We start from the raw sequence: 19,124 nt of genomic DNA, 5'->3' as shown, positions 1-19,124 counted from the left end.
CTCTGAATACTTATATAGCTTCCTATGAGAAATGAAGGGCTCAGAGGAAAGAAAGGTTCAATGTCTAGGGTAGGAAGACCAAAACACAGAGTATAGCAATTATATATCTTGAGAAGTGCATTGGCCCCTAGTGGAAGAAGTGACCCAGAGGAGAGGAAAGGAAAATAATTATGACTATTTATGAACTAGCGTGCATCCTTTATGTTGTGGTCTATTTTCTGGGGGTTCAGCTAAAGACTGTCCTATATCTAAAATATGTTGTTAGTTGAATGCTTGCATCCGACCTAGGGGCCTTTTACTGACATCTATAGATATCGAGGTAATGCTCTGCTATTCTCAGAGGGGGCCCTAAGAACACTAGTCAAATTCAGCAATTTCTCAGACTGCCAGAATTGAGCCAAGCCTCTATAAGCTCAGAGCTTAAGGTTCTAGGCAAAGGGCTACAGTAAGAAAGTCGACTCTTACACTTTAAACAGCTGTCCTTTGAAAATCAGTGAGCCAAGTCCTAGAGGAGATCCACACTTAAAGGGCATGAAGAAAAGAAGATTCTAGAGAAAGACACAAGGTATATGAGATCCTGAAGAAAGGTTTTATTTAAAGTCAAAATCCATATTTTAAAAAATAAACAATGATTCCTTTATTATAAGAAACTTAAAAACAGTGATGGAACCAAACCTTTGTCATAGAGAAATGGATGAAGGAAACATATATTTAGACTAGAGGGAAAAAAATTAGAGAAAACATGTTATCTCTGAATAGTTGAAAGGCTATTATGGGGAAGAGAAATTAGACTTATTCCCCAATATGTCTAGTGGGAAAAGGATCAATAAGATGGAAGCTCTAGAGATGTAGATTTTGTCTCAATACTGGGAAAATTCATGAGTAAGTGCTAAGACAAATAGAAAATGCTACCTCAGGAGGAAATGATCACTGTTTACTGCAAATGCGCAAGTAAAGAGTGAATGGACCCACTGAAGATGCTGAACAAGGAATTCCTGCATGGGACAAGAGCTGGTCAGGTTCTTGCATTCTATAAGATTTAATTCTGAGTCTCCAGAATATAGTGAAAGTAGAAGCACAGTGCAAACCTTATAACAGAATGATGGAAAAAATATGGAAAAGCTACTCTAAGAAGTAGTGACTGTGCAATTATGTTACTGATTTGTTTTTCTTGTGGATTGATGAAAATACCTCTGAAAATACACAATGTTCTTCGCACCTGGATTGTCTCCAGTGAAGGCTATCACTTTACATTCAGAGTTGAACCCGTAACGCTGAACATGATAGGAAGAAATGGGTCCCTAGGCAGAAAAATAAAACAAAGTCAATCCATCAACTGCAGAGTGTTATTTTCATCATTTTGCAGATGAATAAACAGATCAGAGAAATTTAATGATTAGCCCATGGTCAAACAGCTAGTAGGTTGCAGAGGCTGGATTTGAATTTATGTCTCTTCTAATTATGTCTAGCATTCTCTGTTACATCATGCTGCCTCTAAAAGAATCTCTCAATTTTATAACTGTTAGTATTTACATAATTGTAGTCAGTATATACATATATATTATTTTGATTCAGATTTTTAAAATTTGAAATAATTTCATATTCCATATCTCTTTGTATTCTTGGTATTTATCATTTTATGGGACAATCATATGTATCTTTAAAAACCCTAAATTATATGTGTGTTTTATATATACATACCATTTTTGGTTTTGCTATTATGAATAAATCTAAGAAGCAGCTATGAATCAGAGATGACCTTGGAATCATGAAACACTGGCTTAAAGTCCTACCTCTGATATATGACTGGGTGACCTAGTTGGGTGGTTGGATGACCTAGACAAAGCACTTAAGTTCTCATTGCTCCTCACCCCCTTCAAATTAACTTATCTAAGATGATAAGTTTCAGAGCAAGTGTTGATCATACAGGTATAAAAATTTCAAATCCAATACAAAATAACAATTTATTATGAAAAAGTTTTAAACTACCTCCTTTAACAAATAGTTATAATCCTAGGATCACTGGGACAAAGCTAGGAATGGTTACTCAAGAAAGTTTATTTCCAAACATGTGCACCATTTCTCCCCATCACACCCCAAATAACAGCAACAATCATCTGGAAAGTAGTTTATCAAAACTTTTTCATTACTAGTCTGCTGAATCAGTTATGAAGATATGAAACTATGAAGATATGAATATTTCATTTAAAATATATTTAAACAAGTTTAAAAAAACATTACTCCAATATTCCTCATCCTCAATTCTTTAAGCAAGCTAAACAATTGTGAGCTGTTGGCTAAAATAATGATCATTTCCTTCTCTACATCATCAGCCATGAGATCTTTCAGCTTGGGTGATATTCACTAAAATTTTCTAGAGAAGAATTTCTCTGAAATATGCTAACATCCCAGGAAAGCAAAAATCAAAAACATGCCTTCAAAAATTAATAGCATATAGCAGCAGGTGGTTACTGCTGAAAAGAAATTGGACACGTCTGAAAATAATGTACAGAAATGAATTTTAAAATGAGAGAAAATTAAACACATACCCAGGTTTTCACTTATCAAAAAAGTAATCCACCCTTATAGGAGAAGGAGGAGAGGAGGAGGGAGACACTAGAAATTTTTTTAAATAAAATTCCCAAAGTTTCAGTATATGAGGTGTTCTTGATAGAAAAGAGGATTTGTTTGGAGACTTGTTTCCTTTGTTGAAAGTTTTATAGCTTTCATTTTCCAATTCAACTTGGGGCAAATCATGTGTACAGAAGGGTGCCACCAGTCTCTTTATGATGCCCAGGCAAGCCTAATGTCAGTAAGGCACAACTGGAACACTTGGAGGGAAAGATTCACTGTAATCTACTCTGTAGAGGCAGGATGTAGTTTGTAGTAGAATGTATACTGAAATACAAGACTAAGAGCCTTTCCCCATTAAATAAGTTCTCAAAGGGTAGGAACTAACAATTTTCCAGAGAAGAAATGCAAACTACTAATGACCACGTGAAAAAAATGCTCTGTCACCAAAAATACAAATTAAAATAACTCTCAGATTTTACCTCCCACAACAAATTGGCAAAGATAATAAAATCAAAAAATATATTCTATATCAGAGGAACTGTGGGAAGACATATATAACAATAAACTGCTAACAACACTGTGATCTCATCCAACCATTCTGAAAAACAATTTGGAATCATGCAAGAAAATGACTAAATTGTTTATCTTTTGTTCCAGTGATATCACCAGTGAATATATAACCTAAGGATGTCTAAGACAGAGGGAAAAGTTGTATATACCAAAACATTTACAAAGGTACTTTTGTGGGAGCAAAAAAAAATGGTTACAAAGAGGTACTAATGATGCTATATAGATATAAGGAAACAAGTTGTGTTTAAAGAAACAGCAAATAGGAGAAATGCAGAAAAACTCAGAAAGATTTCACAGAGTAATGAACCAAAAAGATAACACAAAAAGATCAGATCATACCCAGTTTTAATAACACAATTTGATTCCAGAGAACTAAAGATAAGATATTTTCCCTTACTCTCAGTAGTGAGGTGGGGAAACACGAGAAGCCTCAAAGAAACATTTTTTAAAAAGAAAGCATGCTTTCGTCTTGCCATTTTGTAAAGCAATTTAGAACTATATCCGTAAAGCTACCAAACTGTGCATACACAGTAATACCACAACAGGATTTATTCCCTAAAGAGATCAAAAAAAGAGGGAAAGGACCCATGTGTACAAAAACAGTTATAATCACTCTTTTTATGGTGGCAGAGAATTGGAAAGTGAAGTGGTATCCATCAAACAGTGAATGGCTGAATGAGCTGTGGTATATGTATACAAAGGAATACTATTGTGTTGTAAAAAAATGCTGTTGCTCTTGCCACTAATAATAAAGCATCCTAAGGTTTGCAAAGTACTTTAAATACATTATTTCATTTAATCCTCACAGCCTGGAGAGGTAGGTACTATTATTATTGCCATTTTACAGATAAGGAAACTGAGGCTGAGAGAAGTTAAATAGCTTGCCTAGAGTCACATAACAAATAAGTGTCAGAGGCAGGATTTGAACTTATCTCTTCCTGATTCTGAGTCCAGCACCAGACCCCCTGCACCACCTAACAAAGAAAATGGTTTCAAAGAAACATGGGGACATGAGTATGAACTGATCCAGAATGTGAGTGATTTGTATAATAAACAGCAACATCACAAATGACCAACCACAATTCCAGAGGCCTTGAGATAAAATATGCTACCCACCTCCTGACAGAGAAGTGTTGGATATGGAGTGCAGATTTAGGCTTTTTTGTTTTTTTTAACATGGCCAATATGAGGAATTTTTTTTTTTAACCCTTGTACTTCGGTGTATTGTCTCATAGGTGGAAGAGTAGTAAGGGTGGGCAATGGGGGTCAAGTGACTTGCCCAGGGTCACACAGCTGGGAAGTGGCTGAGGCCGGGTTTGAACCTAGGACCTCCTGTCTCTAGGCCTGACTCTCACTCCACTGAGCTACCCAGCTGCCCCGCAATATGAGGAATTTTTAAATTATTTTTTTGCTTGACTAAATGTATACGTAAAAAGGTTTTTTTTGTTTTTTTTTCTTGTTTTCTCAACTAGTGGATGGAAGGAGGCAGACTAGGAGATGGGGATAGTGAGGAGAAAGTAATGTTCTAAAAGTAATAAAAAATTTAATTTAAAAAATAAAAATAAGGAAGTATTCCTGACCTGGAGTAAGGGGATCCTTGGGTTCAATATCTATCTCTGCCACTTACTGTCTTTTATATAAGGTCTGGCAAGTCACTTAACTTCTCTGACTATTTACATATCTATAAAATGGAGATAATTACACCACCAACTTTACAGGGTTATTGTGGAGAAAGAACTTTGAAAGTCCTATGTGCTATAAAAATAAGGGGGTTTGCTACAACTTTCTTCCAATTTTCAGGCAGTCCTATTTGTTTTCCCTATTCACTGCAATATTTGGCAAGGCAGACTTGCCTCCCCTTTAGTTGAAGATCTCACTTCTCTATTTCACTGAGGAAATCAAGGCTTTCTGGAACGGCATTCCACAACTAAAAACCTTTCATTACTCTCTTTTGTAAAAACCCTTCATTACTCTCTTCTTTAGATTTAATTTTTGAAGAGACAGGCCTCCTCTTTACCAAGACCAGTCCTTTTGCAGGTGCCCTTGATCTTCTTTTCCATATCTTCCAAGAGTTTGCCCTTAATAATCATCCCCCCTGCCTCTTTCACCTTCAGTTCTCCTTCTCTACTGGCTCCTTTCCTACTATCCCACAAACAAGTCCAAATGTCTCCATCTGTAACATTCCCTCTGGGATAACCACCTCCAACTTCACTCATCCTTAAAAGCTGGGTTCCCATCAGGTAGATGCTACTTGAGACTCTAGTGTACTATATGGGTGGTCAATCCTAAAATTATATAGCTCAGGATCTCCCACTGGTGTATTTTCCATTTCCAGTCATACAGTAAACATAACTAGGCTTTCCTAAAATGGCACAAAAAGAACAACAGCCACAAAAACACTCTCCCCCATAAAACTGGGGCATATTGTCCCACAGATACAAAAAACATCCTTGGAAGAGTGGGCACAAGCTAAGAACACAAACACAGCAGAACACATATGTAGGGAATACGTGGCAAACACAACTTACAAGTCCAGTAATGCAGGGTCTCAGTGTCTTTCTCTCTGTGTAGAGCCCTCCCTGCAGTCCAAACTCTCAATCGCTAGGGCTAGCTCTCTCCTGGGTCCAGATCTGGCTCTCTTCTCTTTAGCTGATAAATAAGACTTTTCTCAGTCCTCATCCTTCCTCTTTTCTCTAGAATTTCTCTCAAACTGTTGACAACCCAGCCGAGCACCCTCTCTTCCCTTAGTATGGATGATGCTGTCCTTTTCTTGGCTTTCTTTATAATGATCTAATTGTTCATTCTCAGACTCCTGTGTTAGATCATCATCTATCGACTACCCACCTATCATGAGTGTTACACAAAGCTCTAGCCTGGGTCCTCTTTCCTCTTCTTTTATACCCTATCTCTTGATATTTTCATTGACTTCCAGGGATTCAATTATCATCTTTTTGTAGAAAACTTGAGCATTTTCCTGTCCACTTCTAATCTCTCTAGTCCTAGACCTCCCAATGTCTACTAGATATCTTTGTCTGGGTATCTCATCATTTCAAACTGTTTTCAAAATGTTGTGACAGACCTGTGGTCAGGAAGACATAGATTCAAAATATGCTTGTGATACATATTAATACTCTATGACACAGATATAAGTAACAAACTCCTTGTGGCTGACTTTTGCTGTTCAGTTGTTTTTAGTCATGTTTAACATTCCATGACCCTATCTGGGGTTTTCTTGGCAAAGATACTGGAGTGGTTTGCTGTTTCCTTCTCCAGCTCATGTTTCAGATGAGGAAACTGAGGCAAACAGGTGAAGTGACTTTCTTAGGGTCACAGTTAGTGTCTGAGGCCAGATTTTAACCCAGGTCTTCTTGACTCCAGACCTGACACTCTCTCCTCTGCACTGCCTAACTGCCCTGTGGCTTAGTTTATTCATATGTAAATTGAGAACAATAATAACAATGGTACCTAGGTGCCAGGGCTTATTGTGTCAAAAAGATTCATAAAAATGAGAAAAAAATGTAAAATGCTTTGCAAACATTAAAATGCTAAATAAATATTAATTTTCTTAACCCTCACCTTCCTTCTTAGAATCAATACTGTGTATTGGTTCCAAGGCAGAAGAGAGGTAAGGGGTAGGCAATGGGGATTAAGTGACTTGCCCAGGGTCACACAGCTAGGAAAATTATTGTTATTAATTATTCCTAAACCTCCAGTAAACTTCCATATTTCCATTAAGAAAACTTCCATATTTCTGGCTAACCAGATTTATAACTTCAGCCTTCTTTAACTCAAATCCTCTCCTTCTATTCCTTCACCCTCCATATTTAATCAGTTTCCAAGTCTTTTCAACTGTACCTTCAGAATTCCTCATATTTGTCCCCTGCTGTACACTCCTAGAGTTGTTAGTTGAGACCTTCATTGCCCTCTCTACCATGGTAGCCTTCTACTTGGTTTCTGTGTTACCAGTCTCTCCCCTCTCCAATTCCCCCTCCATTCCCCATATCATTACTGTTTATACTCTCCACTATCAGGAAAGAATAAAAAATGGACTTTTGTGAGGTCCTCAAGCCAGAGGGTTCTATCTCCTTCTCTTCCTTTGCCTTCCATATCCCCTATAACATAAGACTAGGCTCATGGAAAACAATAAATATCCAATGATTTAACTCCACCATCATTCCTGCTTCTAGAAAAACAAATATAATGAGAGAGATAAAAATATTTTCTTTCCTCGATTTTTGCCTCAGACCCAGAGGAAGTTAAAAAAATAAAAAGATGAGCTTTTCCTGGTATCTGGAAGGAATACTTTGCCTCACTCAGCAAAACTCAGAATTGTGCACCAGAATAAGACATATCTACTGAGGAAATAAATCTTTCCACTTTCTGCTGCAAAAAAAGAAAAAGAAAAAGAAAAAAAAAGACATCCAGGGGCTATATTTCAAAGACAGAGACTCTCCAGAAGATTGTTTTAGCTTCTCCCTCCCTCCCTCTCATAACCCAGTCAAATTGTGAGCATGTTGTGATTAAAAGTGCTTTTTTGAAAAAAAAATCAATTCATTTCTATTCCTTTAAACTGCTGTTCTCATTAGCAGCTGCTTACTGAAAACATATCTTTTCTAGCCTAAAAGTGACCAAACCCTGCTATAATGAAAAACATTATTTCTTCCTACCTACAAATAAGCACACATGGAGGCAGGAATTAAGTAGCAATTCGTTATTAAATGAAGATTATTGTTAAATAAAAAACGTTAATTTGTGCTGGGACAGTTTTTACACATCTGTCTGATTCATTGTTGTCCATCAAGAACACCTGTTTCACTCAGCATCTCTGGCCAAGCATGCAGATGATCTCTTATTTAATTAATTAATACTTTGGATTATGATGATTTGGATTAACTTTTCACACTGGTTTCGTTCCTTTTCAGTTGAAATAGATTGTTTTGAGTTGTTGGCACATATATGCATTGCTTTTATGTTTGCATTTTAATGAAAAACTCCTTTTAAAGTGTTTTATTAATATGTTTGTTTTGTCAGTGTATTTTTCTAAATCCACCCCCTTGCACACACCTTATTCATCACCCCACTAATGAGTCTTCTAATGCAATAACAGCTTAAAAAATTACACAAAACCAACTAATACAACATTCTACCCCCATAGTCCATCATTTCACCAGTGAAATGGAAGCATTTATTTACACTATTTTTAGAAGAAAAACTTTCTTAAGATAGATGCTTTGGTAACCTATTAGTGAATAGGCAAGGTACTAAAACCTTCATGGGCATCAGCTTCCTCATCAAAAAAAAATGATGCTATTGGTCCAAATGGCTTTCTGAAGTCCCTTTGAAGTTTAGATCACCAACCCTATGATCCCAATGATATTCTAAGTGCTCAAAGTTCATCCCAACCAAATATCAAACAGGGAAAGTTAATGTAATAATATTGGAAATGCTGGACTCAATCTCTCTCACACACACACATATACATACATATATATATTTTACATATACATATAACCTTTACCTTCTATCTTAGAATCAATATTGTGTACCACTTCCAAAAAGAGCAGTAAGGACTAAGCAATAGGGTTTAAGTGACTTGCCCAGGGTCACACAGCTAGGAAGTGTCTGCGGCCAGATTTGAACTCAGGACCTCCCATCTCTAGGCTTGGTTGCTCTCAAGTCACTGAGCCACCTACCTACCCCCCAATCTGATATTTTGTAGAACAATATACGACTTATTCTCCTCTGCAATCACTGTCCATGCTAATGTTCCTTTTCTCTGAATTCTTTAAAACAGAATTTCCCATATGCTCCCCAGATCTCTAGTGATCTACAGGAGAAGAATACCAAACATTTCTGTGGTGAAATTCTGGTTCTTTCACAAGGACTAACAATATAAATGGAAAGAAAATCCATAACAAAGCCATCTAGATAATGAAATTATAAAACTTTCCTCAAAGAAAATACAGGAGAAGGCACCTCTTCCCCTTCTTTGCAGAGATTGGGGCTATATGTATGGAACACTGCACATTACATGAGACATTCAATATTTAGGTTAATATTTTCCTTCTTTTTGCTTTTTTGTTAAAAGAGATGGCTCAAAGCAGGGAGAAAGAGAAAGGTGTATTTTAGGAAATGTTTGTGGTGTTAAAAAAAGATACCAATAAAACTGTTTTTTTAAGGAAAAATTTTAATTCTAGTAGCATTTTCCTCTCTAGAGCATTAGTCAAGAAATTGCATATGTCTGAAAAGCAGCCACTACTTTACTCCTCTTCTGATGTCTCATCAAGGCATAGAGCTAACACAGAGTTCTCAAAGCCTATGCCAGTGGAGCATAAGCTCTGGCAGGTTTTATCAAGCTGGAAATTATTTTATTAAGGACCTATCAACAGATTGGGTCTACCATCTAAGAACCAAGCCAGCTAAGTAAAGAGAGCCTCATCACCAGAAGGCTACCCATGAAGTGATGAATTCTCTGCCCCTGGTAACCTATAAAGTAGATAAAAATTGAAAAGATGGCTTTGGGCCCTGCATCACCCCTTTCCATTTCCCTGGTGACAATGAAGAATGTTGGAGAAAGGGGAAGAAAACACAAAGAATAAGATAGTTTCTAGATCAGTGTGTGTGTGTATGTGTGTGTGTTAGAGGGCTGGCTTGGAGTCAAAAACATCTAAGTTCAAATCTGGCTTCAGATTCATACTAACTGTGTGACCCTGAGCAAGTCATTTAATCCTGTTTGCCTCTGTTCCTCTTCTGTAAAATGAATTGGAGAAGGAAACAGCAAATCACTCTGTATCTTTGCCAAGAAAACCCCAAATGGTGGCACAAAAAGTCAGGCATGACTAAAAACAACTAAATAGCAAGGCTGCTCAATAACCAATGAAGTTATATTCTGTTGTACATCATTATTGGCCTTTACTGCTATAAATCAGGGATTCTTAACTTTTTTTGGTTAGACATGTAATAGCTAGGTGAAACCTATGGATCCCTCTCACAAGGGCTTTTAAATGCACAAAATAAAATACCTAGAATTACAAAGGAAACAATTACTTTAAAATACAACTACAAAAAAATTTTAGTTAAAAGTTAATTGCTAGAGATGATGGATGATGTTCTCCAGATACCTAAGGATCCATCAAACCATAGACAATGTCAACAGACCCTTTTCACTGAGATGTACAACAAAGCCCCAAAATTCACCCAGAAAACAAGTAGATTAAGAATGTAGTACAGTGGGTACACTACAGTGTAGTACAGTGTAATACAGTAGGTAGCATAGTCGATCAAGTGCCAGGTCTGGAGACAGAATGTTCTGGGTTCAAATCTGGTCTCAGACATTTCCTAGCTATGTGACTCCCCACCCTCGGCCACAAGGACAGGGAGCCGCTATGCTGAGCTGGCATGGGAGAGCAAAATGCTTGTGTCGAGAACACAGGCTATTGGCTACTGGGATTTTGCCCTTAGTAGGCTCTGAAAGCTTCTCAGGGTTAAAGGAGAACTTTTAATTATCTTTACTGCTGCTCTCCCTAACTGCTCTCTCCAGTGTACCACCTCCCACCTAAGCTAATGCTAGAGACATGTAGGGGGCTCAGAAAGGGCCTTAAAAAGGAAAAAGTGGACTCTCAGGAGCAAGAGAAAGCTAAACTTGATAATTTAGCTCAATATTTAACCCCTTTTGATAATGGGAAAAAAAACTAGGTTAAGCTTGTTAATCTTTCCAATACTTTCTTAACTCCTTCTTACTACTCTGGAGTCCTGGTTGTGAGGTGGTAGCTTTTGATCAACCTACTTTCACCACTTTGAAGTTCTGTGCCAAGGAGTTGTAGCTCATGGGGGTGGGTAGCCTCCCCAGGAGGGGGGGGGGGGGTTGGGAGAGGGTGGAAGTATCTCACCAGGTGAAGCCCTGAGGGCCAGCTAATTGTTGCCTAGGAAAAAACACCGGGCAGCAGCAAGCAATTGCCAGTTATTTGGCTGTTTACAGTTTAAGGAAGAAAAAATAATAAATTTAGTACTTACCCATCTGTGCATGAAACAGACCAACAGCTGTAGCTTGTAAGGCTAATCTGCCCTTTTGTCTATTATATAAACTACCCTACCAACTTAGAACAGAGTAAGAACTCCAAGCTCCAGAATTAGCTACTAAAGACCTAACTTAAGAATTATTTTAGAGGGAGTAAAAAGTGAAGAAAATTAGGAAAATGAGGGTACTTGTCAAGCCTTTGTAGTCTGCCAAAATTATAATAATTAAAATGGGTTGTGGTCAAATTAAGAGTTATAAAAAGTTGTGGTCGCCATTTATAATAATTAAATATTAAGGCTGTAGTAGCTTTAGTAGCTTTATTACAACAAGGTAGAGATAGTAAAGAAGGAAATGTAGGAAGGTGGTAGAAAATATTGCCTAACTAAATACCCTTAGTCTGGATCCAAGAGCCTCCAGACCACGAGTGCAAATCTGAATGTGAATCATTCAAAGCCCATGAGAGTGTCTCCAGCCAAGCATTTCACCAACCAAAAGATTGTCTTCAACACACAAAGGTCTCCAACATCCAAGAGGCTGAGCTGCACCAGGCTGAGCTGCACAAGAGTGAGCCACCCAAAAGACCTACATTACTCACCCAAGGCTAAGCCACAAAAGACCCTGAGGGTCTAGAGGCTCCCGCTTATATGCACCCATCAGCTCTCCCTGTCACATCTCAGGAACCAATCATAGTTTCTTAATTTGCCTGGCACTGCCCAGGGAACAGTGCCTGCGGGATCTATCTGAGGATGTGAATTTTTATCAAAAGGATCCTCAAGTTCTTGACTAAGTGAAAAGGGAGGAACACTCCAAGTACCTAATTGATTAAAAAAGGGAGTTAAAAATTCCCTTTGATACTGGGCAAGTCACTTAACTCAAATTGCTTAGCCCTTACTGCTCTTCTGCCTTGGAATTAATTTTGATTCCAAGACAGAAAGTAAGAGTTTTTAATGTAAATTGTAATGTAAGAGTTTTTTAATGTAAATGAGAAATATTTAACAAAATAAATAAAAATACAATAAAACAGATAACATTGCATTTAAGCCAGCATGTGGGCTGCAGGGATCTTTATGGACAGTCTAGTTGCTGCCCTCCTCTTCCCTCCAATTCTATATGAGTCTGAGCACTGCAAAGTTAAGTGATTTGTTGAGTCACATATCTAGTATGTTTTAGAGGCAGGGCTTAAACCCAGGTGTCTTGAGCTGGTAGGCTAGCTTTCTCTCCACAATGCCATGCTGCTTCCCTACTATGGGATAGACAGAACATTAAACTCAGTCATCAATGACATATTTTGAACAGGGTTTTCAGAGGAACAATTAAGTGGGGCCAGAATTGAATGGAAAAGGGCAAGTGGAATAGACTGCATTCAAAAAACCACATGAAGCTTTCAACAATTCTAAGATTTGCCTTGACACAAAATCGTAATTTTTCAACAGCAATATTCTCTCAGTGATATTAATTATACGGCTGCCAATCATGGCACACCATGATCTCTGAGGAATCTATACTGTGGGTGACCTAAAGAATAGTGGGGCAAGATGCATGGTAGGTGTAAGAAGACTGGTATAATAGCAATAATGATTTGCATACAAGATATCATATGAAAGATACCATTAAAGACATGTAGACAAGAAAAAGAAGCAGGAGGGGAAGTTGGGTGGCTTAGTGGAGAGATAACCAGGCCTGGGGATGGGAGGTCCTGGGTTTCAATCTAGCCTCAGATACTTCCTAAATTATATGGCAAGTCATTTAATCCCAATTGTCTACCCCTAACCCTTACCGTTCGTCTACCCTGAAACTCAGTATCCCTTCTAAGATAGGAGATAAAGGGTTTTTTTTGTTGTTGTTTTTTTTAAAGAAGCAGGGCAGTCAGGTAGGAGGAATAATGGACAGTCCAAGTGTTGTACCTGGGTCCATTAAATACTAAAAGATCTAGAAGAAAGTCTCTAGGATATTAAATAGTTGCTGCTTAGAAGATTTATTGAAGGGCATGGACAAGATTTGCACAGGATGAAAAGTCATGGGTAAATTGTAATCTGGACCAATGGAAGGAAATATCCGACATATTTAAGTATCCAACCATCAAAAGAAGAGAGAAATGAGGAGATTTGGGTAGATGCTGCCTGAAAAAAGCACAAATCCCAGGGTGCTCTAATTTAATAGGGAATGTAGAAGAGAAGGTACATATGAGATAGAAACCTTAAATAAACAAGCATCAGTGGGTGGCTAGACACCAACATTAATGAAAGGACATGATTGGTAGGAAGCCAGCAAGCTAACCTGGGGGAGACACAGGGATGGACAGAGCTCGCAATTCAAACTCAGATGAGGACAGAAGCCAGCATTAGGAGTGGGAGTTGAGCACATGCTTTCAGCAGAGCAAAGGAGGGCTGAGCCATTCCTTTGCTGGTGTTGTTTGCTTTCCTACCGTGCCCTGCATGGACCCCTGGGCTTTTGAACTACTTGTGAATTCATACTGCATTTTCCTGGCTTTGATCACTGGATAGTATTCCCAAAGATCATGTTTCATTTCTTGCTTGCTCTGTTGATTCCCCACCTCTGGCAGTGGATTGGGAATGTCCTGCTCATCTCCTCAGGGCTTTTTAACTCTCTAACAATCTGAATGGAGACTTTATAATCCCCCATTAATCCTGAGCACATGTTGGCCTCTACCTTCCTTTTGGATAGTTAGAGGAACCAAGATGGGCTGAGGATAGGGGTGGGATAAAGTGGTTGTTGTCCAATTCCTTGACTTACTGGAACCTATAGCTATGAATTGGCCTCCACTTGGAGTTTCCTTTGTGAGTAGGGAAATTTCTGTCTTAGAGTCAGGAAGATTTAGAATCCTACCTCTGATGTACACTGACTGTGTGGCTATGGACAAGTCACTTCATTTCCTAGTATCCTAGGCAACTCTCCAAGATTCTCTGTTCCAGAGTAGGAGATGATATATATTATTGGTGTTTTTCCTCTGAGAAGGTCCCTATACCAATGAAATCAAAGGTCTACTTTGCTTTAAAAAAATTACAATTAAACCTCATTTTATGTGATCGATGGCATTTCAAGACCCTTCATGTAAGTTGAAAATCATGCAAAAATAAAAAACCCATTATTTAATAAGTCTCTCTTATACAAACATATCTAGGTACTTTTTGACCTTTTTTAGGCTTATCAGACTTACCAGTATCACTCCTCTTGTTCTTTGGGGCCATTATTAATAATAAAATAGCATTAATGGAACAAAGAGAAGCACCATTCTGATGCAGACACAACTTAGAAGCAAGAATTCTGAACAAAGACCAATGGGGAGAACTAACATTTGGCTCAAAACAATGTCATGATTCACACTAGCACTTCAGAGTGAAATGAGTGTGAATGGATGAACTGCTGCAAGACTTTGCTCCATCCAAGGAAATGGCACGAATTTAGCCCATAATTTAAGTTGTTTATTTTACGTATTTTTCTGCCTTTTTTATTGCCAATTATGTATACCTGAATTGAGTGTATTTAGTTCCTGTGAAATGAGGTCCTACTGTACTAAATAACAACAAAGCTCTTAAGATGTGAAGTCTGATCGAGACAAGGCTATCATTTTCTAGTTGTGTCATCATGTGTGTATGTTGTGCTTCTGTTATGCCAGAGCTTTTCAAAGGCAAAGTTCCATGTTCCTTTTTCTCCCCAGTGCTGTACCTTTACTGTGCACAGGGAAAGTGTTTAAACAATATTTACTGATAACCTACACAACATGACATAAAGAGGAAGCATGGAATAACAGACAATGTTATTCCAAGTCAGGAAGATCTAGTTTCAAATCCTGCTTTGACCATGGGCAGATAACCTTGAGTTAAACATGCATATGTAAGAGGATTTCTTTTTTACATGAACAACTTCTTTGAGTAGCAACTTTCTCATTTTAGTTCAACAAACATTTGTCATAAACTATATATTCAATGACTCTGGTATAACTGTATAATACTTCAGAAAATAGGTGCTTCTGTTTTCTCCTAATTTTCCTAATTTTCTATGGAATTCTTTCAGGCCTATATAGGCACTACTTAATGATTTCTCTACTTAAGCAAATCATATTTGTGTTTAGAAACTGCACTAAAAAAATAGCATCCATAAGCTTTGATCATTGGGCTGAACACATACCAGTACTGAACTCGAGGGTACCGCTGGTCCAAGTTTCTCCTCTAACTCAGGTGCACATGCATCAAGGCAGAGCTGGGACCAGGACTTTTTACGTATGTTCAATAAATTCATCCCAGAACCTAAGAAGTGAAGTTATGACAAAATGAAATAATCACCTTGAAAATGACATTTTATTAAGCTATGTACAGTAGTGAGAGAACAAATAACTGTTGTGACCTCTGAGACTGAGCTTCTTTTTCACTGAATACACATAACTGACCTTCAAGAATGTAAAACATATTTTGACCACAGTCAATCCAAGCAGAGAATTGGCCCAATTCCCATTTTGCTACCTCAAGGAAATTCCTTCCAACTAAGTCATCTCCTTCTCAAAACCATCTCCAATTACTGGCATGACTCTCACCCCTGTTCTCAGACTTTTACAGGGATGAGAGCTAGACTTGTAATTTCTCTGGCATAAGGAGATATATGTTGGCCTCTCTTCTGTATCTTAGAGCCTGAGCTGCCTAGAGCACTGAGAGATAACTCAGCAAGTATGTGTTAGAGGCAAGGCTTGAACTTGAATCTTCTCTACCCACAATGCCTTAATGATTTTTACTCACTATATACAAGACCTTTTTATACTCATCATATTTATATTGTTACATACGACTAAGATAACAACTCCACTATTTACATGTCTACTGGAAAAGTTAAAATGTTCCTCTGATTAAAAGCCAAGAGTGCCAAGAAATAAATTATGATGTTTTTGAGTTTTATAGGCATGTTTGAATTTTTGTGTTAAATCCAGAACTTATATTTGTTTGAATTCATGTTTGAATAGTTTGAATGCCAGCTGAAGAAGTGACCAATTCCCAAGTGCTTTGGTTTATGTGCTTCATTCTTTATAAACTGTCAATTGTGCTATAAGAAATGACAAACAAGAGGTTTCAGAAAAAAACTGGAAAGATGCACATGAACTGATGCAGAATGAAATAAGCAGAATGGGGAGAACATTGTACACATAACAACAATATTGTACGATGATCAGCTGTGATTTGGGGGGTTTGGTTTTGTATGAGTGTGCACTTACAGCAATGACCAATATGGAAGTGTGTTTTGCACAATAATAAAAATAAAATTAAAAAAAGAAAAATTAACTGTCAATCGTAAAATGAAAAACAGTGGCAGGCAGGGAATAATAAAAGCAATAGCAGCTTAAAGTTTAAAGGCATAAGCACTCCATCTAAACTGGAGACTACTGAGCAAAATAAGAAAGATTTAATTGATGTCTTGATTCTTTGATATTTTGTATAAATGTCCTAAAGCAATATACAAGTTGTATCCAATGTTGTTTTTCTCCCTTAGATAAAGAAAACAAAACAAAACAAAAATTAGCTGATTGTCATTATTGTTGGCTAAAGGGCTGAAAACTATTGGGCAATGCTTTCTCTACTGCTTTTTCCCCATGTATGGAGAAATCTCTCTTTATGGGTAGAGTAGTGTAAGGCAGTGACTGTGGAGTAAGTCTGCCTAGTGGGAGGGGAAAGAATGGCTAAAAAGCTAGTAAAACTCACATTCCAAGTGTGGGAGTCATTGAAGAGGGAGTAGTTCTTCTTTCCTTTACACCATGAAGTCTCAGACAGGTAATAAACATCACAGAAGGTTCTCTAACTCTAGAGCAAGCTCTTTTCACAGAAAGGACCCAGGATTAGACAAACTGTCTTGAGCTAACACTTAACATCAACTCGCAAGTTTTTTCGTCTCTTCCCTCCCTGATTCCACTTTTCCTCTTTCCCATTCTGAACCCTGGACAACCTACTTAACCTTTCTGAGTTCCAGTTTTCTCATCAGTAAAATAATGATAATGATGTCTGCAGTGCCCACCTACCTCATAGGTTGTTTTGAGGGTGAAATGAAATAATGTTTGTATGGCTATTGTTATTATTTTTATTCTTCAACTAAAAATCTTTTCTCTTTGCGGAAATTTGAACTAACTAAACTTGATTCATGTTCCCTGCTCTTTGGATTTTTGCCTTTAGGCTAACAGAGAATTCTCTGTTAATTACCTTCTTGTCTCCCTAGAGGGCAGAGGAAAGATTATTCATTAACATGCATCTCAAGTAACTAGTACTGTGAGAGTCAGACTTCAAGAACTCACTGCCATGTAGCCAACCAGGTCACACAAAAATGATTCTCCTCCACTGCCTTCATTTCCAATGCTCTCAATCAACAACATTAGAGCACCATTAGTTCCTGTGCTTTAATTTCCTGCTGTGCTGGAAATTCACTTTGCACCTCTCTGTCCCCATACAGCTGCTGTGGATTTTGGTCATTCAAATGTCCCTAAGTAATGCTGCTGTTTATGCTAGTGGACAGCTCCCAGCCTATGTCTCCAGTAAGATGGTGTGTGCTCTTTCATCTGCTCATATTTATTTTCTCTCTCCCATACCATTTGCTGACTGTCACAGGATTGGAGAATATCTAAGTTGGAAGGAACAGGCTTTCATTCTCTCTATCATGAAGATAACAAATGATTAGCCAACCTTTGTTTAAGGTCTTCTAATGCAAGGGAACAATACATTCCACCTTAGGACAGTTGTAACTGTTGGGAAGATTTCTTTACACTTAGCATACATTGTGATTCCATCAGCTGCATCTAGTTCTGGTCTTTAGGGTAAAAAGAAGAATTGAATTTAGAGGTTGTCAACCTAAAGTTTGTGGAATTTTAAATAATATGTTTATTATTGTATTTTGGCATAATTGATTTCCTTCAACATCTTATGTATTTAAAATAATATTCTCAAAAAGAATTCATAGGTTTCAACTAAACTGCCCAAAGGGTCCAAAACACAAAAGAATGCTAGGAACTCCTAGCTCTAATTCTTTTCAGTAATATTGGCTCTCATGCCCCCCCCCATAAATGTTTTCTTCTCCAGTATAAATATCCCAAATTCTGGGAAAATGACTTGCTCAATGTATCTAAACTGCCACTAGTGCTTGGATCTTTTGTTACTCTAGTTCATTACTCTTCCCTTTACATTAAGCTATCCCTCCAATAATTTGGACAGTATTTTGTTGCCCATTATAGGGGTTCTCTCTCTCCCTCTCCCTATTCCTCCCTCTCTCTGTCTCTGTCTCTGTCTCTGTCTCTCTCCGTCTCTCTCCCTGTCTCTCTCTCTCTCTCATACACACACACACACACACACACACACACACACACACACACATACAAAAGTAATATAACAGTAGAGGACTAGTGAAAACTCAACGACAATTAAGATCACTCATTGGGGGCAAGGTCAGTTTTAACCTTTACATCTATGAGACAAAAATGATATTCTAGAGTTAAGGCTAGAAAGTGCTTCTCTCTCTCTCTTAGCCTGACAGTCCTAGTTGCCCTTTATTTCTCATTGCACTTCAATATACCTGGCTAGTCACCTTGAGTTTGAAGTGGTTGCATGTATTTGTTAGAACTTTCCTCTTTCCAATAGCAGGACATATGTTTATAAAGTCCTTTTGGCAATGACTTAAGACTCTTTTATTCAATCTAACACAACAAACACTTATTAAGCAACTATTATGTGCATAGATCTAGAATTAAATGAACATTAATTGCATTCAAGGAGCTTATATTCTCCTGGAGAATCTCATACTCTTAAGGGCAGTGGAGTATAGTAGAAAAAAGCCATCTAGTATCTTTGCCAAGAAAACCCCAAATGGAATCATACGTAGTCAGATACAACTGAACAACAGAAAAACTTAATGAGGTAGAAGCTGACACATGGCTTCTAGTGTTGACTCAGCCACAAACCTTATGATGTTTTACATGTAC

General features: G+C 37.7%; 1 protein-coding gene across 1 annotated transcript in view; it reads right to left on the bottom strand.

The window, feature by feature from the left end:
- The window catches only part of XYLB (xylulokinase), a 254,081-nt gene that overhangs the window by 159,590 nt on the left and 75,367 nt on the right, over positions 1-19,124 (bottom strand). Inside the window, exons 6-7 of the mRNA XM_044676323.1 lie at positions 15,311-15,429; positions 1,220-1,301 (exon numbers count right to left, since the gene is read on the bottom strand). Coding sequence (XP_044532258.1) covers positions 1,220-1,301; positions 15,311-15,429 — 201 coding nt within the window. The remainder of the gene's footprint in view (positions 1-1,219; positions 1,302-15,310; positions 15,430-19,124) is intronic.

Source organism: Gracilinanus agilis, chromosome 1 (genome assembly GCF_016433145.1).
Source record: "Gracilinanus agilis isolate LMUSP501 chromosome 1, AgileGrace, whole genome shotgun sequence".
Lineage (NCBI taxonomy): Eukaryota > Metazoa > Chordata > Mammalia > Didelphimorphia > Didelphidae > Gracilinanus > Gracilinanus agilis.
The sequence above is the reverse complement of the archived record's forward strand: the minus strand, read 5'-3'. Positions and strand labels throughout refer to the sequence as shown.